The sequence below is a fragment of the Alosa pseudoharengus genome, unplaced genomic scaffold (assembly GCF_046254945.1).
Source record: "Alosa pseudoharengus isolate Yale_2024_CS ecotype anadromous, Long Island Sound unplaced genomic scaffold, YU_APseudo_1.1 YU_APseudo_1.1_scf_21, whole genome shotgun sequence".
Taxonomy (NCBI): Eukaryota; Metazoa; Chordata; class Actinopteri; order Clupeiformes; family Clupeidae; genus Alosa; species Alosa pseudoharengus.
This window is the reverse complement of record NW_027468674.1, coordinates 33,749,179-33,775,587: the sequence shown is the minus strand read 5'-3', so window position 1 is coordinate 33,775,587 and position 26,409 is coordinate 33,749,179. Positions and strand designations below refer to the sequence as shown.

Genomic DNA, 26,409 nt, shown 5'->3' with positions numbered 1-26,409 from the left:
GGGAAAGAAGCCCATACATGTCAAAAGTATTTCAGCCCATACATGTCGAAAGTCTTCACAATGGTAATGGTCCATTGTAATACCTTACTGTACTGTTGGTAACAATAACTGTGTAATGTAACAACAGTGAGAGGAGCATAAATGTCCGTTGCATCTCATAAATCATAAACTTTATTTGGATTCATTACCTTTAGAGGAAAGAGGCGTGAGAAGTAGTTCTCCCAGTTATCTCTTGCAGCCATGATAACTCTCTTCTTCACAGTATCATCCTGTATGGTGCTGATGCTATTACCTACTTGGAATCGGCCTGTTTAAATGACAATGACACTATCTGTAAAAACTGTTGATGCACAAAGGGTAAATCATCAGTGCAGTAGGTCTATCCCAGACATCTGTCGCAGCTTACACACCCAATAAATCTTTCATCTTGCGGCGTTCTTCACGAGTAATTCTCACACAGGAATCAGAGAAGGTGTCTCTCATTATCTACAACAAAAAGATTGACAGGCGGTTTGAATAATCTATGGCAAACCTGCTATGAAATGAAACATATCTAAATTAGTTAAGCCTTTTAAAATAGGCAAACATGCCTGTAAACATGAAGTGGGGTAGCCTACTTACCTGCTCACAAAGCAAGTTAAGGATGTATGTGTGGTTAAACTTCTCTTTGGGATAGAAAACCTAGCAAAAAGCCCAAATTATCCAAAGTTTACAATGTTGTTGACAGTAGTAACTTAATCAACAGACCAAACAATAGACCATTTATTTGATATGCTGTATTATTATTGTAAGATGTCCTTGGTTAAATGCTTAAATCAGACAAGTAGTAAATTCATATCCAGCTCACCTCCTTCCTCAAAAAGAGTCTACCTGGCATACTAGAGTTAGAGAAGTATACACTGGCAGAAAATCTGTGGAGCTGAGAGCGAATTTTATCCTCATCCGACAGTCTGTGGTATTGACCTGCATAAACAAAGCATGAGCAATATTTGTGGAAAGCACACAGCCTCTGAAACATATTCTAGTACAGCTGTAGAAACAGTTCTCTTAGACTGGTAGATGCCGTTGTAATTTGCACTTCTCAAAGGTATACGTTTATTGCTACTGTCATTCGTTTATCTAAGCATGCACAAAAAAATACTCTTTTTCCTCACTAAGTGTAGGTGCAGCTGTAGGCGGTGGGTCTGGGATGGCAGGAGCGGGAGGGGGGAATGGAGGGAAGTCAGGACTGGGTGGGGGTGGTGCTTGGGTGCGCTGAGACGCAAAGAGATCAGCTAGTGAACGCTGCTTCTGCCTCATGCTGTTAGATATGGAGCGAGGTGCTGGCGGCTGAGTAGGGGGTGGCTGGGTTGGTGCAGGTGGTGGCAGCTTTTGCACCTTAGGCTGTGGTGGTGGAGGGGTCCACTGATTCTGCTCAAAGAATGACATCAAAATTATACATGCACACGGACAATATTGTGTAAAAGGACTGAATTCATGATTATACAGTATTACCTTCTGTTGTGGAACTGGACCTTTGGCTCGGAGAATAGCAAGTGCTTCCTCTTTGGGGTCATTCTTTTTTACGAAGGATTTGGCAGGAACTCTGAAATTGAACAAGCACTGTTACTCCTACAATAACAATAACACACAAAACTTAAACTCATAATAAACCCATAGCATATTTCTTAGCGTTTTGCATATTGACTAGCGTATTGCATAGTGCTTAGCTTTATCCTACTGTACCTAACAGGCTCGAATCCCTTGGGTTCAGGAGGAGGCCGGTTTTGGTATTGCTTGATGATGTCACGGATGTTGCGGCTGGGCTCTGGCATGGGAGACACAGGTCTTGGACTCGGCCGCTCAGGCTCCTTTGGGGGCTCTGGGGCAGGCTTTTCTGTGACATGGAGGAACAAGCTGGTGACTTTTAATTACACATTTGTTTTTGGCCATTTATGCCTACCACAATCTAAATGTTGATTTGATGAAGTGAGAAATGTCTGTCATAGCATTTATGCTGGTTTAATGCAGGTAAAAGATAACATAGTTGGGGAAAGAGGAAGGGTATCAACCTTGTTTAACTGGAGATGGAGGTTTGGGTTTGGGCTTGGGTGGAGGTGGGTTGACATAAACAGGTCTTGCAGGCTTGGGTGCTTTTGGTTGCTTTGGTTTGACATCCTGGGAGACTGAAAAGAAGAGTTTAATTTGAATTAAGTACTTTCAGTTTCATTAAAATCTGGACATATCTTTTCATGGACCTCTTCTCACCAATTTTCTGGAAGAACTCTTTTTTTTCCTGGAAGGATTCAAGTTCCTCTTCAGGGTTTGACAAATCTATTTCTGGCTGTCCACAGGCACAGACACAGACACACACACACACACACACACACACACACACACACACAAATACAAATCATTGTGTGAACAAACACATATAGCCTCTCTCACTACAGGAGAAACCAAGACTAAGATTGGAACTATTTACTATTTTTGGGGCAAAGGATGAATGAACAAAAGTAAATGAACAATTCTGTTGTTGGTAGTACACTCCTAAAACAAATGAGTTGTTTTTAACACATATCTATGTCCAGATAGGATTCTCTGTGCATAGTAAGGTAAGGTGCTCTGTGTGAGTGAGTGTCATGGTGATGGTGCAAATGAGTAAGTCCAACAGTGCAAGAATAAAGTCTAGAGAAAAGCATAAAATAAATATGGACATATAAGATTGTTGGATACATGGTGGAACACCACAACAAGCTTGCTGTCAATCATAAGATCAGGTCCACACACCCACAAATGCACACAGAGGGTTATGGCACGTACCTCTGGAGTGTGACGCTTTGCTGGGGGATTGGGAGGCGGTGGGGAAGGAGGAGGTGGTGGAGACTCCACCTTGGCAGGAGGGGGCTTTGGGGTTTGGACTTGAGGTTGCCTGGGGCGGTCAGGGCTTCTCTGCCTCTCCCTTGGGGCCTGCCACTCCTGTTGCTGCTGGCGCCTCTGATGCTGCTGCTGCTGCTGTTGAGCTTGTTGCTGTGAAAGATTCAGGGCCTGCTCAGTCATCTGCTGTGCCTAAAGGAAAGAGGTATGTCAATTAGACTGATCATTCACTGACTTCCATGCATTCTTTAGCTGTGGTGCAACCATAGACATTCATTTTCTGACATATGCCAGGCCAGCTAACTGTCAAGCATTTTTACGTCATTGGTGAGATCCAAGTCTGTTTGCATCTGCCTGTCTGGTGGATTATGTAATTTCGCTGCATGCAAAGCAATGCACAGTACAATTATTTGGTGGCTATTTGTCAACTTGTTACAGTGCATACAAAGCAATGCACTGTATAGTTGTTTGGTGGCTTCTTTTTAAAAAAAAAATTTTTTAAGTATATTTTGTTTGGCCTTTTTATGCCTTTAATGATAGTGACAGTGGAGAGTGACAGGAAGCGAATGGGAAAGAGCAGGGGTGGGATCTGGAAAGGACCACGGGGCGGGAATCGAACCCGTGTCGCCGGCGTACGGTGCAGGTGCCCCAGCCAGTTGTGCCACAGCTGGGGCCGTTTGGTGGCTTCTTAACCTTATTTTTCTTATTCTTTTTACCTTTTATTGCGTGTACTCGTCAACTCGAACAGTTTACAGTTTTTTTCAGTCGCTAACAAGCGTTTGTCCAACCAGTTGTCACATTTTCAAAACTCTAAATACAATTATTTCTATACCTCCCAACAAAATTATGGATTGTTTTTGCATTATTTACAAATGTTAACACACAACATCCCACAATAGTAAAAACAACATTCCAAACCTTAGATACAGTATAAAAACCTCTGCTTCTGCAATGATATCAGTTCAAAAACAATATATCTCAGCAGATAATAAACAAACAATTAAATAATTGACACACAACTGATTTATGTTGGAGCAGGGTCAGGGAGGAGAGCAGGCCCAAGGAGAGGGCAAGGGAGAGATGTAAGAATGTGTGGTGGTGGCATTCCATTTGGCTGCAAGAACTGTTGTCAGTGATGAAATTCGTGCCACTATCATTGACCATGTAATCAATGCAATGTTGATGAAACATGTGGCCTAACCCTGAAGATCGCAGAGATTAGATACAGTAATTTTGTGCTTTTTTTAGCTCCCCCTTTTTTATCTGGGCTTTTTGCTGTTGTTTTTTGTTCAGAATGCTTGTGTTTTTCATGGATATTCTGTTCACCCTAAATATTGCAATACTGTAAAACTTTTTCTGTTCTATCATACTGTAAACAGTATTTCTGTACCTCCTGTATTAAACAGTAAAGAAAAAAAAATGATTTGCTTTTTACTAAAATGCTTTTGAATGTGAACATAACATGTGGACATACAGTTCCCAACCAAGAAATTTAGTGTAAAAATTGCATGCAAATACCTGTAAAACTGAAACATAAAAGTCTATGCAGGTTTTGTAATGTCAACAATAGCCAGTATTTTGAAACCGAGTCAGATTCCTAGTGTTTTGGTAAAGAAAGATGTGTTAGTAGTATATTTAACAAAATGTGTTTTTGAGAAGAAAATTATCCATTTGGCCAGTTGTGTTTTGTAGGTGTGAGTCTGTGTTAAGAGTTTAGAAAAAGTATCTGAAGTATGGGTAAGCTCTTGTTAGCGATTGAAAAAAACTGTAACATACAGTACAAACGTTAACAACAAAGTTTAACATACAGGCTTAGACAAAAATATATTTAAAAGAAAAATACCAATATTCAACATACTCACCAGCAACCGTGCTTGCTCATTTATGAAAGATTGTTGTGAGGCTGTCATTTGCTGTGAATTTACTGCAGGCATGCCTGTGCCAAAACTAGCGGTGGTGGTTTGAGGAAAAGCACCTGGCATCATCATGGCTGTACAACACAAAAAACAACAAAAACATAATGAGAGTTGCAGAATAGGGGTTGTAAATTAGAAAGATTAACTTTATCATGTTACATTTGAATAATGAAAGGGACAAAATCTAAATCTTAGTTTAAGGTGTTGGATGGTGCCCCCTATTTAGGGTAGAGTAGTTTATCCAGATATACTTAGAAACTAACATAATTGCATAATTTCTGAGCAATACTGAGCTACATTTTATTCACAAGGCTCATGTATTTATTTCACTTAGGTAATGTACGTTGCATGGCTGCATAGGGCATGGTCATGGGCATGGAGGCAGCAGACATCATATTTGGCATCATTGGGTTGCCATAACCTGCCATCATAGGATTCATGGGCATTCCTGCAAAACAAAAAAAGCATACATTTTGATGAATAACATCACTTCATTTTAATAATGTGGCCATATTAAACTATAGTACTATATATAACACTTTATATATTTCTGGATAATAGTTGATAACCACAGTAGCATAATAACAGACCAACACAACAGAATAAAATACATCATCTAGCAGTTCAAGAACTCAAACCATCAAACCATAATAAAAAAGCGAAGTATCTTGCGGCGAAGCACACCTGCTGCTGGGAACATGCCTCCTCCTCCCCTCATCCTGCGGTTCAGCATAGCCATTCGCTCCATGTCCTACAAACACAGCACCATAATGAGCTGCAGTGTTGGACACAGCTTGAGTCAAGATCAGAAGTATTTGGATTGAATGAAATTCTGATAATGTCCAGTACGCACCGGTGGCCCTTGGTCCAGCACATGATCAAAGAGGTCATCAACATAAGCATCCATTGGCCGTCCTCTCGATCCTTTATAACACAAAGATACTTCCTTATTGTACAGTGCAAACTACCATGTAGCCTTCAGCTCACAGCAGTGGTCTATTTATTCTTTTGAGGTTTAGACATACCCTGTGTTCTACTGGGTTGTGCATAGTTGTCCCAGTCAGCCCTGGTCACTGGTGGTAGACCAGGGGCCTGCATGGGAGGGGCAGGGGGGATCTCGTCATCCAGATCAGTCATGCTCAAACTAATCCAATAACAATACAAAACATATAAGGCAATTAACACAACAAAGACAAATGTACTTTTGGACCAAACATACCTTCAAATCTTTTTAAGTCTAACAAATCATTTTTCTACATTTTAACTTTCTGCTGTTCCTGACCAAACTGAAATATACATATTGGACAATGATGAGTAAGCAAGGCATTGGAATTTGAATGATGCATTAGAGAGCTGTGTGAAGCTATAAACACTGCTGTTAACTATTAACCATTTAACTTAAAAAGGTTGCACATAGAGTGGTGCAAATGCTCACCCATCATTGCTGAAGAGATAATCAGGATGAGAGGAGGGCTGGTCAAGGCGAACATCAGTCTCCACTCCAGCTAACAGGTCCATAACAAAGTCACAACCAATGAGGTCTGTCCAACTATCTTCTGACAGCAAAGACACTGACCAGCCTCGAGGTCTTTCTGGCACACCCCTATTAGCATTACATATGAATAACAAGGAAATGACATAGACAGCCTTGACAAAAGTATATTACAGAAACTTATTAACCAATTTGCAAATACATTTTCAAGCATAACAGAGTCCATATACTGTAGCACAGACCATGGTTACCCTATTAAGGTAAAAGACCAATGCTATTTCATAATTCAAAAGTACATTTATACTAGTATTTCCTCCTGTATTATACCTGAACTGCAGTAGCCAGGAAGCCAGTTGTTCTCCTGTGGTCCATGAATCCACTTCAGTCATCAGATCTTCCTCTACAAAGACATCAAACTCACTGTATTACTATTTGAATCCTGCAGTATATTAACTTGCCACCACACATAGATTGGAAAACATGGTCAAATGTTTAGTCAAAACAGTTTTTGCCTTTCCCACCACATCTACCACCCCAGATATTGATACTGTAATATTTACAACTCTAATGTAGATTCCTGTCCCATATTCAAGATACGATTTCTAATGTAATCACTCCCAGACGTTGTGACCAATAATTCCTGGATGTAAATGACAAAATTAGCATTTCTATAGTTTACCATTGAACGTATTCACTTTCACCACCATCTTCCCTTTGCGCTGGTTGGAAGTCCACTCTAACTGGGTTGGTGGGTAACGTCGAGCAGTTGGACTTGGTAGCTGAAGGGATGTAAGTAGTTTGTGCTGACATAGTGAGCGATACTCCTCAGGACCTTGGTCTGAAATGAACCTGATCACACCATAAAAGACAGACCTAAGCAAGGTACTTGGGACACATTTGAAAGTATAAGAACTTCTAAGAAGACACAAAGGGGCTTAGAGCGCTCAGGAGACTTTAGATAGTTCCTTGCTCAGGTGCTCTTCTGCGACAGGTGAAGTGAGAATCCAAAAAAGAGTGCCTCTGCAATTCCTTTTTTCATTTTTGTATAAGAACTTCTGTTCATTAGAATCCAACTGAAATTCCTTGGTTTCAGAAAAAAATCCTTTTTCTTTTCAATACAATGAATTAAAATATATACACCCAAGATAAGGGCTAAAGCTTGGAGAATGACCTACTTGAGAAGAGGTTTGTCCAGTGATGGAGAGGGAGTGAAGGCACTAAGACAGCAGGCCAGGAGCAGCCATGCCCTCGAGGCGCCCTCCTCAGTTTCCCGGCCCCAGGTGATGTAGGCTAGTTGAGCCAAGATTTCGTCCCGTAGGGCAGGCCTATTCTGGCCTTTCTCTACTATGTAATTCCCCAGCATCAGCTCCTGCCAACCATTCAGGGTTGTGTCACCAACAAATCTAAGTATCTGGAGACAAGAGATTTCTCACATTAATGTTTATATACTTTGTCATATACTACTACTATTAGGGTACAACTACTACTCCTACTACTAAATAATAATAATAATAATAATAATAATAACTAGATGTACCGCAGAGCGGTACAAAATATGACCGCCGCCCAGTCCAGCACATTTTTTCCACAAAAAGAAATCACGCTGAAAGGCCTATATGATTCTAACTGTCTCACTAAATTGCATTATCCACACTGGTATCTGCTAGACAACAAGTACCAAAACATGATTAGTTCATAGATTTCACATGTAAAATTAATTTTATACAACCCCACCTCCATCTTGCCTGTTCATAATTCTGAGAAATTCTTGATTGTTTGTGTTATGTTTATGTTATGTGTGTGGGTGTGTGTGTGTGTGTGAGTGTGTGTGTGTGTGTGGGTGTGTGTGTGTGTGTGCGTGCTTGTGTGTGTGCCTGCGTATGTGCCTGTGCATGCAAGCGTACATATGTCTACTGTGTGAGTATGTGTCATACGTATGATTACTGTGAATGTATGCGTGTGTGTGTGTGTGTGTATCTGTTTGTGCACATGTGTGCACATGAAATGGGTTAACATGACCCCTGGAGGCAAACATACGGAAAAAAATGGTCATCCTAGGCCCTACAGTTCTCAAGATATTGACAGAGAACTGTGTCTGCCCTACCCTCCTTTCGGAGGGTCCAGTCCAGCGGGGGGGCTACAGATCAAAACGAAAAATGACGGTTCCATGCTATCCATGTGGGGGTACATGCCCACCAAGTTTTGTGTACCACGGTCTTTCAGTGTCCCGGGAATCCTTGTTGGTGTACGTCACTAAATGAACACATAAATTATTTTATTGTAAGGCCCCCCATGAACGAAAGTACACAAAACTTGGCATGCATTCGGAGGGTGTCATAATGATCCTACACTTTTAATTTCGTGCAGTTTTGACCTTGTCAGCCAGAGATATTGTGATGAAAACACCTAATTTTTACTTTTTTGTGTTTAACTAGGTGGCTCTATACATGAAATTAGTGGTTATGGAATGGGTTGACATGGCCCCTTGAGATCAACATACAAAAAAAAATGGTCCTACTAAACCCTACGGTTTTCGAGATATTCACAGAAAACTGTGTCTGCCCTACCCTCCTTTCGGGGGGTCCAGTCCAGCGGGGGGGCTACAGATCAAAATGAAAAACGATGGTTCCATGCTATCCATGTGGGGTTACATGCCCACCAAGTTTCGTGTACCCCGGTCTTTCAGTGTCCCGGGACTCATTGGCGGAAATTTGGCCATGCGGAAAAAAAAAAAAAAAAAAAAAAAAATTTGAAACAAAGCTTCGCTGTGCGGCGGTCATAATAATAATAAACATTAAAATTCACATACACGCTCACACCAATATCAAATTATGGGAATCAAACAAAATATGTGTTTTTATATAAATAACATATAGTACTATATATAAAATACAGTTTCAGGTGATAAATTCCTTGTGCTATCAGGAGGAAATTTCTCACAACTTTTGATTGACAACCAAGCCCATTTAACAGGACACAACATGATGCAGCATACAATTAAGCAATAAACGGTGAGAGGCCGTAAGTTCCAGTGACTTTAGAACAGCTAAGGGGCGTGGTAAGGCACGATGCGAACGGTTAATACTTAAGATTTCATAAAATAAAGGCACAGCAACAAGAAATGTACCCATGTTTTCATAGACAACCATTCTTCCGCCAAGAAATATACTTCTTCTATCAGAATGGTTGCCAAACAACGTTGAGACGCAGCAACTCTTTGAACTGGCTCTATCTGTTTTAAAAAGACCAATGTACAATTGGCTGGCGTCTGTGGCAAAGGTGCCTCATATTGTACCCGGGATTCGTAAACCTTCATGGTACAACATGTGGTGCCAGTAGCCTAAATGCCTAACCAAAGAACCAAAGCAGCCTAAAGGAACATGGGTAAAGAGCTACAGTATGTGCATTTCGATCAGGGGAAGATAAGTGAGTGAACAAAGCCAACTAGTCACCATATAAATCTTTTAAACCATGAAACACCAGCCCTGCAAGGTTAAAGCTGAGGAAATGTTTGCAGGAGCCAGACTTACCAGCTTGTAGATGTCCAAGGCCACATGGCTGTCTTCAGGGTCCAAATATGTAAGAGGTCTCTGTAGAGAGTTGCCCTGAGCCTGACACCAGCCATCCTAATAGAAATGGGTATATACAGTATATACATTTAACATACTAACACACATGATTGTATTGTGACAGACTTGCTCATAGAAACTGACAATCAGTCAACCCGGATTCAATTCTTCAACCCACTGAGTAAGTGTTGCTTTGGATAAAAGTGTCTGCCCAATATGAGGCAACTTTAACTCTGATTTTAAATAGATACACACACACAGACACACACACACACACACACACACACACACACACACACACACACACACACACACACACACACACACACACACACACACACACACACACACACACACACACACACAGATGAAATCCCAGAATGACGGGGGCAGCCGTGGGGTGTTGGGGGCAGCCGTGGCCTACTGGTTAGGGCTTCGGACTTGTAACCGGAGGGTTGCCGGTTTGAACCCCGATCAGTAGGAACGGTTGAAGTGCCCTTGAGCAAGGCACCTAACCCCTCACTGCATCGGGATTAGTGTGTGCTTCACCTCACTATGTGTTCACTGTGTGCTGAGTGTGTTTCACTAATTCACGGATTGGGATAAATGCAGAGACTAAATTTCGCTCACAGGATCAAAAGAGTATATACTGTATACTTATATATATGCTGCAGAGCTTAACCCATTGTGCAGAAACCAAATTCCAGCAGCCTTGGTTGTGTGGCTATTAAACAATCTATCTTTATCAATGCAGAGAACACTAGATAATGGGAAATTTGAGTGTTGTTTCCTAAAAAATATTTTACCTTTAAGACTGTGTTCGCATACTGTGAGAAAGGGAAGCTGTCAATGTCAAGAGGCAGAGAAAGACTGTGCTCAGCTTTGATCTGTGGGGGAGCCACCTCTGTCACATTAGACCCCTGTGGCCGTCCTGCGAGACATGACGAGAACAGGAAGCCATTTGTACACAAAACCATATACAACACTTATAGAACTGAATTGATGGAATACCTCACCATGTAATATTACCATGATTACTGTGATTACCTCACCATGTAATATATTATTGTGATTACTGTAATATTATTAAATGTAAATGTACTGTAAGATAATACTTGATAGTATGCAAAAGATAATACGTGAGTGATAATCAGATAAATGGAGTGATAATCAGATAAATTCAATTTTATACATCAGTTAGGTCCGGACAAAGTATGTGTTATTATCTGATTGGATGAGAGGCATTCCATGAGTTGGCGATATCCCAGGACATCCCCAATCAAACTCTTCACCGCTAGTAATTACTTAGTATTTTGCATTGAATTGTTACTATTGTCTATAGGGCTTATTCGCAAACACCGCCGCGGCGATATTGTTGATATGACATTCCAGTTCTATAGGCTAGTATGTGACAATCGCCTGCAGCGCGTAGATTTGAGCTGAGCAGAGCACAGTAACCTATAGTGTACAATGTGATTGGAGACCACAGTCACCTCCATATTCAGACACAGGCTCTAAATTCTCACCTCCGGCACTCCGTAATCTGGCAGACAGCTCTGCAGGGATCTCCAACATACCAACATCCTGTAAGCACAAGAGTTACTCCCAGCTCAGATTGGAGAGTTAAATGGGTAACAGTGTAAAAGCATTCCAATAACATTTCAGTATACTGTAGAAGTGCAATTTAGGAAGTGGAACTCACCATAGCGCCTAGAGCACTATACTGCGCTTTGACAGTAGCCTTTGATCTGGTCTTTTTTGGGTGTTCCTGAAAAACATATGTGCTCATTATGATTATATTCAGCACATATGACAACAAGTCTACAAGTCTAAATCTATATAAGCATAGACAGAAATACACATTAGACAGTGACAGTGTTTTGAAGGTAATACTTACATACATTCTTGACATTATTGCACAACATATTTGGATTTGTGAAAGCTCAAAAGGTTTTGTGTTATCTATCCCTTTCCATTACCTTTGAGAGCTTGCTTCTTACCTGCTCTGTCCTTTTCTAGAGCGTTCAATAAATGACTCTATTCTTAGGTCCACTCTTTTATAGCTGAGGAACAGCCTCTCTCATAACACTCCACCTTAAACAGCAGGGTCATAAGGAACACCTGTGCTCCACCCATAGCAGTTGAGTCAAAGGTCCCCAAGCTTGGCTGGCTCTGCTCTTCACAGAACACTACTAACTACATAATTCATACTTCATACTGGTATTTAGAGGGAGTGCTAATGTTAACAAACTAGCTAAAACAAACACAGATATTCATTATTTCTTTTTTTAGGGGAGGGGCGGGGTGGCACAATCACAGAAAAAAGTATCCTCCTCATCATCACTTCAGAAAATGCCATTAATTGTATTACTGTTTGTGCAGAACAAAATACCAAAACCATTAGCACAGAGAGGATACAAGAGGAAGCATAATCAGCTATAAGAATGGGTGGCCCCATCTATATGAAGCAGTCTCTGGAGAGAGGCAACATTACAAGGAATAGAGGTAACAGTATTTCTTTTCTCCAAACCATTTCATAATATGGATATTGGTGAATTACACCAATGAAAAATATCTGAGCTGAAACGACACAGGACAGTGTACTTGTCTTATGTTAGTTTATGATGCTGCTGGTAAATACGTAATCAAAGAGGACAAAGTACACACACCATAAAAAATGAGAGAAGAGGAAAGTAGACACACACCACTTGGTAACACTTTATAATAAGGTGCCATAATAAATAGCAAACTAGTCATTACCTGACCCTTTGTTAATATTTAAAAGCTGTTCACTACAAAATAGACTACTAAGCTAAACATAAAGTATATGTGTATATGTGTATTATCTATATATGTTGTGTGCGTGTGTGTGTGTGTGTGTGTGTGTGTGTGTGTGTGTATGTGTGTGTGTGCACGCATTTACAATAATGTCAACTCAATACATAACAAACAATAATAAAGGTACACAAACAATAACATGTTATCTATCCCTCTTCCAGACCATGCAATCAATCATACATTCAGTCTATCAACTCAGTTAAGTTGAAGTGAATTGAGGCTTACCTGTTGTAAGAGCTACGACAAGTAAATCCATATGCGAGCAGAAGAGGAAATGAAGGAGAACTGAGTTCTTAGCTCAAGATAAGAGTTTGAAGTCCAAGATAGCTATATTAGGGTGTGTTCATCTGGGAGTTGGATGTGTGGGGTGTGTCCGACGTCTAAGTATGTGTATGCCTTCATCTCCATGCAGATCACATAGGAAAGTTATGAAGAGAGAGGAAGTGAAGAAGTCACTCTGAAGTGAAGCAGTTCCATTTCAATAGGTATTCAGTTTATTGAATACTATGAATGTATTGAGTATCATAAAGCAACATAAATTGCTGTTCAAATCTTTTTCAATTATTGATTTGATGGATTTGGGGATTTCAAAAGGCAACTATTATTGTGAGAAAGGTATCTGTAATCTTGGACTGAAGGAATACCTTTTACACAAACACATATTTCACATGAAATATAATTTTGTTCAGGCATAAAAATAAAATTATCCCCCTACAAATGTATGGAACAGGTAAAAAGAGTGGCATATGAATCTACTTACAAAATAAACATTTTGCTTTGCTCACTTATGTAAACTCTGTTGAGATCTCTGATAATTACTGTCAAATGTAATGATAGATAAGTTTTTGGTGACGAAACCTTAGACTTTTACCTAAACTAGTGTAGATACAGATATGACAGTAGACTAGGCAGGACATATTTCCATCCTAACAATAACATGCAAATGGTTGCCTGGTATCCTGATGGATCACATACATCAGTGAGCACTGTTTACAAATGAAATGGTGTGTGTGTGTGTGGGGCGGGGTGGGGAGGGGGGGTGCTAGAGATGGAGAGAGATACAGTAGAGAGAAAGAAAGAAAAATAGAAAGACAGAGAGAGTGAGAAAGAGAGAGTGAGAGAGTGAAAGGGAAGTGAGAATCTTAAGATTTCCGTCTCAGACCCCTACCCTCCATTTGCGTCTCTTAATGGTGTTCCTGGTGATCATCATGACGGCCCAGAACTGAGTGAAGGAGCGCTTAAGTCTTTTGTAATACTTCCTATTATGTGAGTCCGGCAGGTTTCAGTCAGTGAGGAGAAAAGAGGAGACAATAAAAATGACTGGTATCTCTATTGTTGAATATTTATTTCCTCATTAGGTCATTTCTAGAAACGCCTCAAAATGGAAGAGATGTCAAATGTTGTAGCAGTGTAAACGCCCAGCCGGCCAGGTTTCATAGGAGTCTTTTCTCTTACCTGGCCTGATGGCCTCGGATATGGGACTGGATGACGATAGCCTTTTGTTTGAAGAAGCGAAAATTACGTCTGCAGATGAAACCCCTGATGTTCCTCTGGATGGTGACCGCTGCCCACGTCTGTGTGCTACTCCAACGGTCTTCCACACGTTGGTACAGGGCCTCCTTCATGAACACCTGTTGGTGTGTGTGTGTGTGTGTGAGGGAGAGAATTTGGAAGGATGTTTGCCATTGATGTTTGTCACCTTGCAATTTGTGCTAAGACATGAACACCCCAAATATAAAACAATACTATGATGAGTTAAGTGATAATTTCACCTTAGTGAGTCCTAGCTGGTATTCTCCGTCTTCAACCCCAATGGTCTCTAACAAAGTCACAACCTGTTCTTTATCGGACTGCTCAGGCGGCCGCTGGACCAAAAGAACGCCATACCTAAAGGCCAAAGAGTTGAGGTGAGGCGAGGGAAATGTTTATATAGGCAATCTTTATATCACCTAATATATCCCAGATAGCAAAAAAGGTTTGCAGATATTGAACCAAGGGTGACTTGCCGCCATTGTTGTGCTACTTCGGGTCCACTGCCATTGCCTTTAATTTAACTTTTGTGAATATTAAGAAAAGTCATGGAATGTTATAAAAATTAAGGAAGAAATATAACTGAATAAATAAAGTGGACTGCCAGAAAACCAATGAGTAAAACACTAGCGTATCGCCAGATCTGCCCCCCATGGGCCGACAGTCGGTCCACCAGCCTCTTGCTATCTGGGATTTTATTAGGTCTGATCAAACTATTGATTAATTTCTTGATTGGATGAGAAGGATTCCAGAGTAGGGTTGTCATTGGATATTGCTTTATATTGCCATATTGCTTGATAATACTCTAATATTATTTGAACGATACCTTTCCATGAAATAAGTGAAGGGGATGCGTATGGGGAATCCCTCCTTCCTAATATGGATGGTCTCCAGTATCCCAGCATGCCTCAGCTGTGTTGACATGTAGTTTATGTCAAACATTCCTGGTAACTTGCACCATGCAGGAAAATGTGATGTTGAAATATATCTTCTGTAATATTCTAACATCATTACAAAGTGCAAGGAAATAAAAAGATATGGAATATTGTATACAGTCTTTGCTATTAAAGAAATTAAACATAATCATAATTGCTTACCTTCATATAATTTGGTTTAAAACAGCGGATAAAGGTAGTTTTACATCTGAGAAAAGACACAATTGAACATGACTAGTCTGTCTATATCTTTATACTGTACCACTAGTTTAGAGTCACTGGATAATTTCCTTGCATTTTAAAGGAAATCTCATTGTTAAAAATATGAACTGGATTATTAGATATACAATGTAAACGTGATTAATGTAAGAATGCAAAAATATACAGACATACATTGACATCATTGACATTTGCATGTAGGATTAATCACCTCTCAAGTCGGGTGGTGAGTTCCATCAGTGACTGTTGGAAATGTGAAGCCACTGTTGAGGCTTGGTGCCGGAAACCTTTACCCCGTGATCCTAACTCTTTCTGTTGTTGATGGCGCTCCTGGACCTCACGGAACAGCCCAGACACTATCTGTTGGCAAGGAAACGGCAGGTTAAATATATGAAGCATGTAGCAAGTAAGCAAGTAAATAAAGCAGATATGACAGTAGATATGTATAGAGATATGACATAAGTACTATGAGGATACCAGCTTATCCATGTGTACCATGTACAGTAATACAATCAAAATATATAGTATTGTTCAAGAGGATTTAGTACAAAGCAACAAAACAAAACATGTGTGACCCTTGTGGCAAACACTCAACTTGCCTTTTGTCGACTTCGAACAAAAAGCTCTAATACCTCTGGACGGATTTGGTCATAGTTCTTGTTCAAAAAATGTTGGACCTATCAAGAAAATTAGAGGATTTACTAGTTAGAATTTCTCACCATATATTTATTTAAGAGCATGATGAAATGCAAAATGTCTTAACCACAAGGACAGACTACCTGATAGGTGACTGCTCCTGCATAGTGATAAACAGTGAAAACGGGGAGTGGAATTTTGGGCTTAGAGTAGAAAGGACTACTACAATGGTGATAGTGACACTTCTGTAGGAAGGTGTGATCAGTTGCCTGTGACAGATAAAGAATCAGAATAACTGAATCTATCACCCAGAGTCATGGCAACAGCTTATTATTTTTTCATATTGGATAAAAAGTAAGATTTAAAAGCACCTGAGGGAGTAGGGTCTGGTCGTCTAGGATGCGGAGGATACCATGAGGGCGTGCTGAGATCAGCTCCAGACAGGAATTAAAGTCCTGCAGAGGCACAGGATACCACTCAATTTGCTCAGTGCTGTACTCCTCCTGAAGGCAGTCAGAAGACAGAGCAGTTAGCACATGGGGCACATCATCATCAAGCCTACTGAAGACTTTCAGATATGCGTTGTCAAAAGTACCTGTTCCTGGGACACCACTGCTTTGTTGACAAAGTGCTGTAGCTGCTCATTGGCAAAATTAATGCAAAGCTGCTCAAAGCTGTTCACTGCTAGGTCCTGGAAGTTGAACATGGAGTTTGTCAGCACAATTATTTCCCCCGCTGTATGTGTAAAGTTAGTCACTTATTTACAACTTTTATAATTATAAACATAATTAGGCTACATTACAAGTAAGCTTGTGTACCATCTCTGTACCACTCTGGTTTGACATTTGATTCACCTTAGCGAAATTAATTTGTAATCAGTGTTTACACACTACAAGGAGATCAACTCAAGTAGCTGACCTCAAAACCATAGATGTCGACAATTCCAACTGTGCTGTCCATTTCAGTAGGAATTAGCCATTGGTTAATTCGCTCCAGAAGCCAGTCAAACAGTACAGAGTACAGAGCCTTAGCTATGGCATCCCTGATGAATGACAAAATGTTATTGCAAAACATACTGTGTTTTTTAGAAATAAAGAAAAAATATAACATGCAGAAAATATTGACACATTTTCTTTTTTTCTCTCTGTCACCTTAAACACGGTCTCAAATGCATAAACAATTCTATAAACACTGCTGTTCAACTACACAACATAACATCATACCTGGATTCAATGGCACTTTCTACAGAGAGGGGGCAGTATATTCTGTCATAAATAGTTTCCTGCAACACAGACATAAATATCCATTCAAATAAAATACAGTGAGATTCAGCCCTGTTCAGAATTGATAGTATACTGTATGTGTGTCAGTCCTCACTGTGACCCGATGTGTGATGACTGTTTGCAGAGCCTCAGCTGAGATTTGCAACAGCTTGCCTACTCGCCTGGCCTCAGACTCACTGAATATCTGTGCCACTTCAAATGACTCACTCTGCATTCATACACACGCATGCACGCACGCACGCACGCACGCACGCACGCACGCACGCACGCACACACACACACACACACACACACACACACACACACACACACACACACACACACAATTTACTATCATTATTAAGGGCATAAGATGGCAGGTGTGTTGTCTGATCAATTGGATATTTGTGTCACCTCATAAGAGCGGAAACAGATGTTCCCTAACTGCAGGATGGATGATAACATGGACCATACAGTTGACAACTCATCGGGATGCAAACCAATGGTCTCTAAGCACTGGACCAGGAGCTGGAAGTCCTGCTTGTCATGCTTCCCTTTCAGCTCACAAGCCCCACCCTGAACCAGTACAGATTCAAGAGACATATCAGGAGACGAACTTCACCATACACTAGGTCCACATCCCGTCACACCATCCCCATGTCATATAATCCAATATGATGTGTACTGTATGTCAGCACCTGGTTGAGGTAATAGTAGGTCTCAGCCCCTTGAAGATAAAGATCTTGTTTGTTCCATTCCTTCATCCCTGCCAGCATCTCATAGAAGACATGGTAATTTCTCTCCTCATTGGCCTAGGGCAATTATCACAGCAATATCAAAATGTATTACGCAAGACACCCTTACAACAACAGCCATTATGGGATAAAAAAAAAACTGTACATGCAGTTAAGTGTCCAAATGCAGTTCCATGTCCAAAATACTGAAAATATGAACACCAAGAAATTTGCTCTGCAATGCTGACACTCAAATAACTGCAGTTTTGACACTTGAAAGTGTATGGTTCAACTGTTAATGTTAAAACTGTTTAGACCATACTTCTATGATAAATTCTATGCAAAATTACATGTTTACATCAAACTTCTGTTTTTGTGCAGTCTGTCCAAAATATATATTCTGAAACTGTAAAGGACACAATTACATTACCTGGAAGACAACACGTGATTTTTCAAGTAGATACTTTGATAGCGAAGTACCAACCACAACACCACTGTCAAGAAATCAACGTCAGAGTTAAGGTTTAAGTTTAGAGAAAGAAAATTTCACTCACATTTTCCATCTTTAGCTTCTTACAACTTACTGGCAAATATGGATGTGGAGGTACTTGCCAAAACGACTCGAGTTGTTGTTCAGAATAGTCTTGGCATTACCAAAACTCTCCAAAATGGGTAATACATCCATAGGCTAAAATATATGAAAAGATAAATTTGCTTGTTTTCAGTCTGTATATGACTACTTATACATAGATCATGTTCATTTCCGGATTAAAAGTCAAATACTACACTTCACCTGCCGGAGGTTGTCATTTCTGCCTTGGTACATGGCATTAAGGTAGTGTACAATTAGCTTGGCTGCTTCTGTTTTCCCCGATCCACTCTGACCACTGTATAAGAAAAGCTAGTATCAAATTGCAGGTGTATTCTGTGGTATCCATGGAGGAAATGCCCCTATGAATGAGACTGCATGTTTCACTTTCCCCCGTTAAAAAATGCATTAAAACATTTTTTAAAACATCCCATAGGATAATGTATGGCATACTGTACATTCCATTTCATTCCATTACATTGTCATTCCTTGCTTTAATTCCCTTCTATTTTATAAATATTTAATTAATTTTAATGCATACATGCATTGAACTCCAATACATAGTCCTAAACACCATGACAAGGCTATTTTGAAGTTATTTTAAATTTCCCTTCAGTTAGTCATGTAACACCAGACTACCAATGTCTAATACAGTTGAATGTCCATGACAGTGGTGGGGCAGGGAGGATCTTAAATTGGGGGTAACATTTTGTGAAAATGTGGGTAACATTTTGTGAAACTGTTTCTTTTAATAAAGGGTGAACTAAAAGATGTTTGCCTGCACATTAGATTTTATGACCCTACTGATCTCCTCGATCTCCATCCTATCCTAACCTAGAATGGGTCTACATATCAACGCAGGAATACAGAACGAATGCTTTAAAATTAGCATTGAATCTTAAGTATTAACTAATGTTCTCCAAAGCTACTTACAATGAAGTGCAAGAACATGCATTTCATCAGTGTTCTGCACCTTATAACGATGCACTGCTCTTGGGATGATTGTTGAGACTGTCTGAAGGCTGCATCCGCAATCGCATACACATGGCTGAAAAGATTCATACACTGATAAAAATAACATGAATGTGTAGAACAGTTGTATCCTCATCATGCATATACTAAGTCTACTTACGGAGGGTTTCTCTGCTGCTCTTTAGACTGGTACTGTTGTCTGAGCTCCTCCGTGTACATTTGAAGGGGCTTGAATGGGTTTACTGACAGTAACATGTTTCCTATATAGGTCTGTGAATGGTTAATATAATATAATTTGAATATTTAAATGAGAAATTCAGATTGAGGTGAAAAAATGTCCCTGCTACTGAGAGATAAGGAAATAGGTTTTCATGCTTACATAGATAGCGTCCCGATGAAACCTCTTCTTCAGATTCAGCAGGACAGAGCTCTCACATACCTCACTGGAGACAAACATGTAGTCAGATTTGGTGGAGAGTTTGTGAAGAATCAGGGACAACATTACCAAGCACATACAGATATATTGTATTGATTAATGACAGGAGAGAAAGGCAAAGGGAGAGAGAGGGAGAGAGGGAGAGAGAGAGAGAGAGAGAGAGAGAGAGAGCATAATTATGTACTGTAATGCCATAATGTACTAGAAAAAGGGCAACTGGAACACTCACTCTAATTGTGATAGATCCTCCACCTCATCTACCTCGACAGCGTGACTACTGCCTGGCATTAGCACCTACAGCTCAAAACATGAAGAACAGGGAGGTGCAAGAGGAACGGTAGAAGAGGCATTAAAACCTGACATACCATTACCATTAATGATGTGAGTCAGTAAGGAGAATGTCAAATGTAGCTACAGGTGAAAGGCCCATGCACTTCATGTGTACCTGGGTGCTGTTTAGTTTGCTCTCCAGCATGTTTTGTGTGGGATCCTCTGATTCCCATGGTCCTCTACCATTGTCCACAGGGACGGTTTGAGCCCTGTCGTCATCCTGATACACAGTCCACTTAGTTAGCTTCTCAACAGTCTGGTGAGGCAGCAGACTCTCTGTCCTCAGCCAGTCCTGAGGGTCACCAAACGCTCCATCATTGAGAGACCAGTGGACATCAGGGGAAGAGAAGAAAAGGCCGTCCCCCATGAGCTGAGCCACCTCTCGGTCAGCTTCTTCTTCATATATAGAGGAGTCCAATGGCTGTCCATGCCCCTCATGGCCTGCAGACGGGGCAGCCATACTCCTCTCTCCGTCCTCTCCATCCTTGATATGTGCTGTTTTCAGACCGCCTGCTAGTATAGGCTTTGACAAGGACAGTTTGGACAGTTTGAACTGTGAGGAGCCTAATTTGTCTCTCGCTGCCTGCAGGACACTGGCTCCCTCGTTGCTGTTCAGTGTTACTTTCTCCTCCTTGTCCTTGGTCGGTGTTGACACATGTTCTGTGCTTTCATTTCTGCTTGGCTTACTTTCTGGAACATTCTTTTTAATCGATTTAAGAACGCTGAGATCTGGCTTTGCGGGAAGCACCAGACGCGCACCTGGTTTAGGGGGCCTTGGCTCAGTTGGGACTTCTGTTCCTCTGTTTGCAAAAGTAGGTGTATTTCCTTGCAACTGGCCCCTTTTATTCATCCTTGGAAATACTATTGCATATTTGGCATCCCCAGCATTGGTCTTTTCATCTCGACCCCTCTGGGTTTCACAAGGTGATGATATAGGATCCTCGGACTGACCAGCTGTATTTTCCTGGGACATGGAGTTTTTCTGTCTATTCCTCCTACTGGCTACTCGCATAGCCATTCTTTGTTGAAAAAAGCTCTTCTTGCTGGAGGAGCCACTCTTTTTCTTGGATATGTGCACTACAAGCCATTTTGATACTCCAATGGCTTGTGTGATTGCTCTCATCCTCCGATGTATGTTGCCACCCCGTGGCATTTTCTTCTGTGCCCAGCCAGTCATACGGCGCAATGTGGTCATGCCTTTCTGTTTTGATGACTTAGAGGTCAGTTTTGCGAAATTCTGAACTGGCTTAAGGTTCTCTGTCTGGCCAGTAGCTTGTTTAATTTGTATGTCCTCTCCAGTTTCTTTTGATTTAGCTGACTCCTCATTTACATCTGGGGTTTCCTTGTTATCTTTTCCCTTTCCTTTCATGGTCATCATAAAAAGAGATTTGGTGCCACTGACAGCAGATACTTTTGCCTCTGGCTCTTTGTCTGTCTTGGTCAATGACTTTGTTTTATTTGCCAACTGAAGAATCTGAGATTTTCCTTTTGCTGCTTCAGCCTTGCTCAAACCTAATCCCTTAATTTGTAGGGCCTTAGAAACTGAAGGACCTTCATCTGGTTTATCCTTTTTTTGCAGCATCTTAGATTTGAATGCAATTTTCTGCCCTAGACGTTGAGATGTGATATGTTGTGTCCTGGAGTGCTTTTTAAAGTCTCTAGCCTCCCCTGATGTCTTAGGTTCTATTCTGTCACTTAACTCTTCCTCTGTCAGTAATTCTTCTTCACTGCTAATTGGTGTCTCCACAGCTGCTGCTTTCCTTGAGGATTCTTCAGCAGCACTGCTGGTTATATCTTCACCTTGTGCATCCCCGTCCTCCTCCGATGTCCCCTCTACTTTCCTCTCTTTGTCTGCCTCCCCACTGCTGTCTTCACTCAGCTCAGCTGGAGCAGACTCCTCCTCTTCACATGCCTCTACACTTTCTCTCTCAGAGCCGTTCTCCGATCTCTCCGATCTCTCCTCCTCTACTTCCACCACTTTGACATTTTTCCTTTTGGCAAACTTTGATGGTTTACTCGTCGCCTGTCCAGTTTTCCTTTCAGGCTTGTTGAGGATCTGTTTGGATTTGGCATTCTTGCCTCTACCCGTGGCTCCTTTTTCAGTGACGACGTTGCTTGTCTCCTTCCTCGTTGATATCATGCCTGGCTGGCCTTTCAGTTTTAGTGCTTGCTTTGGGGTTTGCATCTCTTTTTTTGTCTTCTTTGGCTCTTTGGTCTGTTTTTTCTTACAACCCCGCTCCTCTTTCTTCTTCTCTGTGAGATCCTCGTGTGCAGATAAGGAATCATCATCGGCATCAATACATCCCTGAACCTCTTCTCCACTTGCATTTTTGGGGACTTTGCTAACCGCTTTTCCTGCCTTCTTATGTTGCTTTGCTTCAGGTGTTTTGTTTTTTTCTCTTATTCCTTCTTTACCTTTTTGTTTTCCACCCATGCTCTTCTGAAGTGTTTTTCCAGGAGACATCTCTGCACCCCAAGTTCATTAAATGTTAAAACAGCCCTGTAAAAGTGGGGCAAGAAAAACAGACAGGACAATGAAAACATACAAGCATAATGTTAAGACTGAATATGACTGGGATCATTGGTTTTACCGCATTTAACTAACTGTAGTGTACAAAAGTACTTTGTTTGTGTATCTATGTGGATTCCAAGCTTTCAAATAAATAGTGACATTAAAACTGCAAAAGCACACCCTAGCTGACTGTGTCTGTTGGTTGGATCTGGATCTCTTTCTCAATCAGTCATCGTTAAGACAAAGTTTCACGTGCTACACCCTCTCTGACCCTCTCTGTAGCAGAATTCAGTCCCAGTGAGACAATGACCCATTTTCTAAAGGTCTAACCTTTACAAGGCACAACAACAGAAATATAAAATACATGTCCAATAAATCAAATACAGAATAAATGCAGTTTGACAAAATGGATACTTGTGCATGCAAGAAAATCATATTTTTATCCAGAACATCCATTTTCTGTACTCTAGAAAGGGAAAATTCACATCAGTGTAATAATGCTTACCAGATTTCTTGGGTGAGCCACAGGCATGATGGACATGTTGAACTCCAATCCTGCAGCGAGACACAAAGTCTGCACACTCACACTGAGATGCTGAAAGCACACCCGCAGGCACACTGGGCGTGCACACACACACAAACAACAAATACTCCAGGAGCATGAATAATTTAAGTTTGCTGGATGGCCCATACCATTATGTGGCCATTCATGATGGCAGCTGTTAGGCAGAAGCAGGTAAGGGGAGATGCTGTGCTAGGAATGTCACAATACCTGTTGACATATGAGAGAAATAAACACACTGACACACACACAGAGCTAGAGAGAGAGAGAGAGAGAGAGAGAAAGAGAGAGCGCTGATAATAAATTAATTTGGAATTGAATTACATATTTGTATGATTGCTTATATTATCAAAACAGTCTGTTATGTTCTGTTCAGTTTATAACAGAAGATTGTATTAATTAATTGAAATCACCAATATCATTCAACATAATTACAACTATCTAGTAGAGTACGTGATTTATTTAGGTCAAATACAAAATCCCAAACAATACCAGGGACATATCAAATTTGTAAATTCTTCAATTTAAATTCATAAATGTGCTTCAGTCCTTTCATTTTATATGTGTAGGGGGCATGAGTTCTAGAAATTGTACATGTGCTGTCACAGATGACAGAACTTTTTTATTATTTTTGTGACTGCATAACATTTGTGCATGTACAGCCATTATATAAGAGTACAAACTGAGAACCATTGGATAAACATAGACCTCCCATGGGTACAACTGGTTTAGCCAACAGATCAGTGAATGACTAAGACTGGCAAGTTTTACCACTGTTTCCCTCCTCCCACAGACCATTTATGTGTTGGATCACAGTCGACAGCAAAGGCTTTCTTTAACGCACTGTGGAGTGGTTTCATATGACAGCAAAGCGCCTGTACTTAGGCAATTAGAGGACAAAGCTGCCTGTAATAATAGATCACCAAACACTTGGCTCAGCATGCATGACAACTGATGCATCCTTTATTTATTGCTGCCTGAAACTCCCATATATGACCAACTACAGAAATGGAACCTAAACCATATGCGGAGCTATGTACTAGTGAAGGAAGGAAGTAACGTTCAAACAATTGGGACAAAACCAGCGATTTTGCAAAGCGAAGTTTTTTGTTTCAGTTCCTCAAAAGATGCAATATAGGCTTTAACAAACATGTCTTCTGTACCCCATTCCAACATCATTCTCCATTTTATCAAGGCTACAATTGTATCTTCTGATGAAGCTTAGGAACGTTTCCCTCCATTTAGGAAATGTTTCTGCAACATTTAAACAGACTAAGATTACTCCTTTGCTAAAGAGAGTTTCACTTAATCCACCTGATGTTACGCTTTATAGACCTTTAATAGAGAAAACAAGTCTTAAAGCAAGTTTCTGATTTCCTGTCTCATTATATTTTACTAAACCCTATGCAGTCTGCTGTCTTACAGTCAAGTTCACTCAATTTTAACCAATTTGAAGTCATCCCTGCCGTCATCAATCTGAAAAAATCTTCTATCACCTGTCTCAGGGAAGTTTTCATTGGCCTTAGCTTAGGGGCCGTTCAGACATTTTCACCTCCAGGCGCTCAAGTTCCCTAATGGCAGGGCTCCAGGTCTGCATCAGAGGCCCTTGCAGCCTCACTCCTGATTGCCCAGTAGGAAGGTCTCCCTCCACCACGCTTTACAGCAGTGCTGTACATACTGCACACAGGGGGTTTTACAGCGATTACCTCATGGAACCAAAATAAGATGCTAGTCTTAGACCAATCCTTGACCTGAGGCATCCGAATACCTATTTGAAACAAATGGCATTAAGAATGACCTACCGGTGTCCATCAAGGAGACTGGCTAGTCCGTAGATCATAGAGTCTGAGAGTGAGAGGGATGAGGTGGGTCAAGACAACACATGTTACACAGATGCGTCGTTTGCCCCACTAAGACAATTTTTTTTGGATGACTGGACGTTGATGGCAGTCTCTCCAGTGGTCCAACGACGTCACCTAGTGACCACACTCAGCCACCTCATCCAACTCAGACCTGACACACAGGACGTCTGCACCCTGGCACACTCTACAAAAGGCTACTGTGTTTTCTCGCAGATGCATCAGCAGCATTGCTGCTTGGCCTGCTTCATATGTGCAAGCTCCAGGCCTGGCTGAACAGCCACTGTGTGTCTCAAGGGACAGACAGCTTGTATTGGACGAGCAGTGCAGGAATGCACTAGTCTTCTGGTGCTCCTTGCGCACAGGTGTGCCCTTGGGCCGGATAAGCCGCAGGTGCATCATATCCAGAGATGCTTCACTCCATGGCAGCCAGCGTAGTGTGGATGAGTGCACAAAGGCCAGATAAATATATTGGAGCTGCACAATGTTTCATGGCCTAAAAGCCAGCCCGAATTTAACCATACCCACAAAATATGAGGTCAGGAAATTCGGTCTGGACTTCCATTCCATTGAGAAGCAACTACGCCCAAACCAGAGCAGTTCGCACCAACTGCACTAATCAAATTGTTTGGGAGGGCTTTATACGATGATAGACAGATGAGCAACGGTGCCTAGTCTATCATGTCACCTCAGCACGCTTCGGTTGATTTTGTTTACATTTGATTTTGTTGTTGCCTGTCGCTAGAGAAGCTAGACATTTAGATTTTGCTATCGTGTCTGTTGTACAAAATAATGACAGCGCAATTACGTCAGAAAATAGCGTTAATGCATTTAGAGAAGGATGGCTGTTCTCTCTACAGAATTCACGGTAGGCTATTTTAATAAAGATTGGACTCTGGAACAATGGAAAAAGGTCATGAGATCTGTTGACTCCAGATTTAGCCTACTCCACAGTGATTAACATGTCAGGGCAGGAAGCTCGTAAAGAGATGCACGCATCATGCATAGTGACCACTTTACACAACTCTGGGGTTGCCTCAGTTGGCAAGGTCTAGACTCCGCAATGTTGTGTGGCTATCAGTGATATCATTACTACCTGAATGTGCCGAATGACCAGGTTATCCCATCAACAGGGCCCCAGAGTGGTCTCACATGCAATCAA

General features: G+C 41.0%; 1 protein-coding gene across 1 annotated transcript in view; it reads right to left on the bottom strand.

Annotated features, from left to right (window-relative positions):
* The window catches only part of myo15b (myosin XVB), a 43,742-nt gene extending 18,096 nt beyond the window's left edge, over positions 1 to 25,646 (bottom strand). The window contains 49 exon segments of the mRNA XM_076298836.1: positions 189 to 307; positions 411 to 486; positions 622 to 681; positions 848 to 963; positions 1,155 to 1,410; positions 1,495 to 1,585; positions 1,726 to 1,876; positions 2,052 to 2,165; positions 2,248 to 2,323; positions 2,803 to 3,048; positions 4,719 to 4,846; positions 5,116 to 5,220; positions 5,457 to 5,523; positions 5,626 to 5,718; positions 5,820 to 5,916; positions 6,208 to 6,375; positions 6,592 to 6,664; positions 6,944 to 7,113; positions 7,440 to 7,675; positions 9,795 to 9,890; positions 10,640 to 10,764; positions 11,360 to 11,417; positions 13,765 to 13,930; positions 14,127 to 14,302; positions 14,444 to 14,558; positions 15,028 to 15,152; positions 15,299 to 15,344; positions 15,567 to 15,715; positions 15,955 to 16,032; positions 16,135 to 16,260; positions 16,363 to 16,494; positions 16,587 to 16,682; positions 16,910 to 17,033; positions 17,215 to 17,273; positions 17,369 to 17,482; positions 17,668 to 17,829; positions 17,952 to 18,065; positions 18,418 to 18,481; positions 18,572 to 18,675; positions 18,781 to 18,874; positions 19,550 to 19,624; positions 19,709 to 19,818; positions 19,928 to 19,991; positions 20,214 to 20,278; positions 20,430 to 22,780; positions 23,332 to 23,413; positions 23,520 to 23,598; positions 25,191 to 25,233; positions 25,373 to 25,646. Of these exon segments, the coding sequence (XP_076154951.1) occupies positions 189 to 307; positions 411 to 486; positions 622 to 681; positions 848 to 963; positions 1,155 to 1,410; positions 1,495 to 1,585; positions 1,726 to 1,876; positions 2,052 to 2,165; positions 2,248 to 2,323; positions 2,803 to 3,048; positions 4,719 to 4,846; positions 5,116 to 5,220; positions 5,457 to 5,523; positions 5,626 to 5,718; positions 5,820 to 5,916; positions 6,208 to 6,375; positions 6,592 to 6,664; positions 6,944 to 7,113; positions 7,440 to 7,675; positions 9,795 to 9,890; positions 10,640 to 10,764; positions 11,360 to 11,417; positions 13,765 to 13,930; positions 14,127 to 14,302; positions 14,444 to 14,558; positions 15,028 to 15,152; positions 15,299 to 15,344; positions 15,567 to 15,715; positions 15,955 to 16,032; positions 16,135 to 16,260; positions 16,363 to 16,494; positions 16,587 to 16,682; positions 16,910 to 17,033; positions 17,215 to 17,273; positions 17,369 to 17,482; positions 17,668 to 17,829; positions 17,952 to 18,065; positions 18,418 to 18,481; positions 18,572 to 18,675; positions 18,781 to 18,874; positions 19,550 to 19,624; positions 19,709 to 19,818; positions 19,928 to 19,991; positions 20,214 to 20,278; positions 20,430 to 22,780; positions 23,332 to 23,413; positions 23,520 to 23,598; positions 25,191 to 25,233; positions 25,373 to 25,646 (7,908 nt within the window).
* Between the last annotated feature and the right edge of the window lie 763 nt (positions 25,647 to 26,409).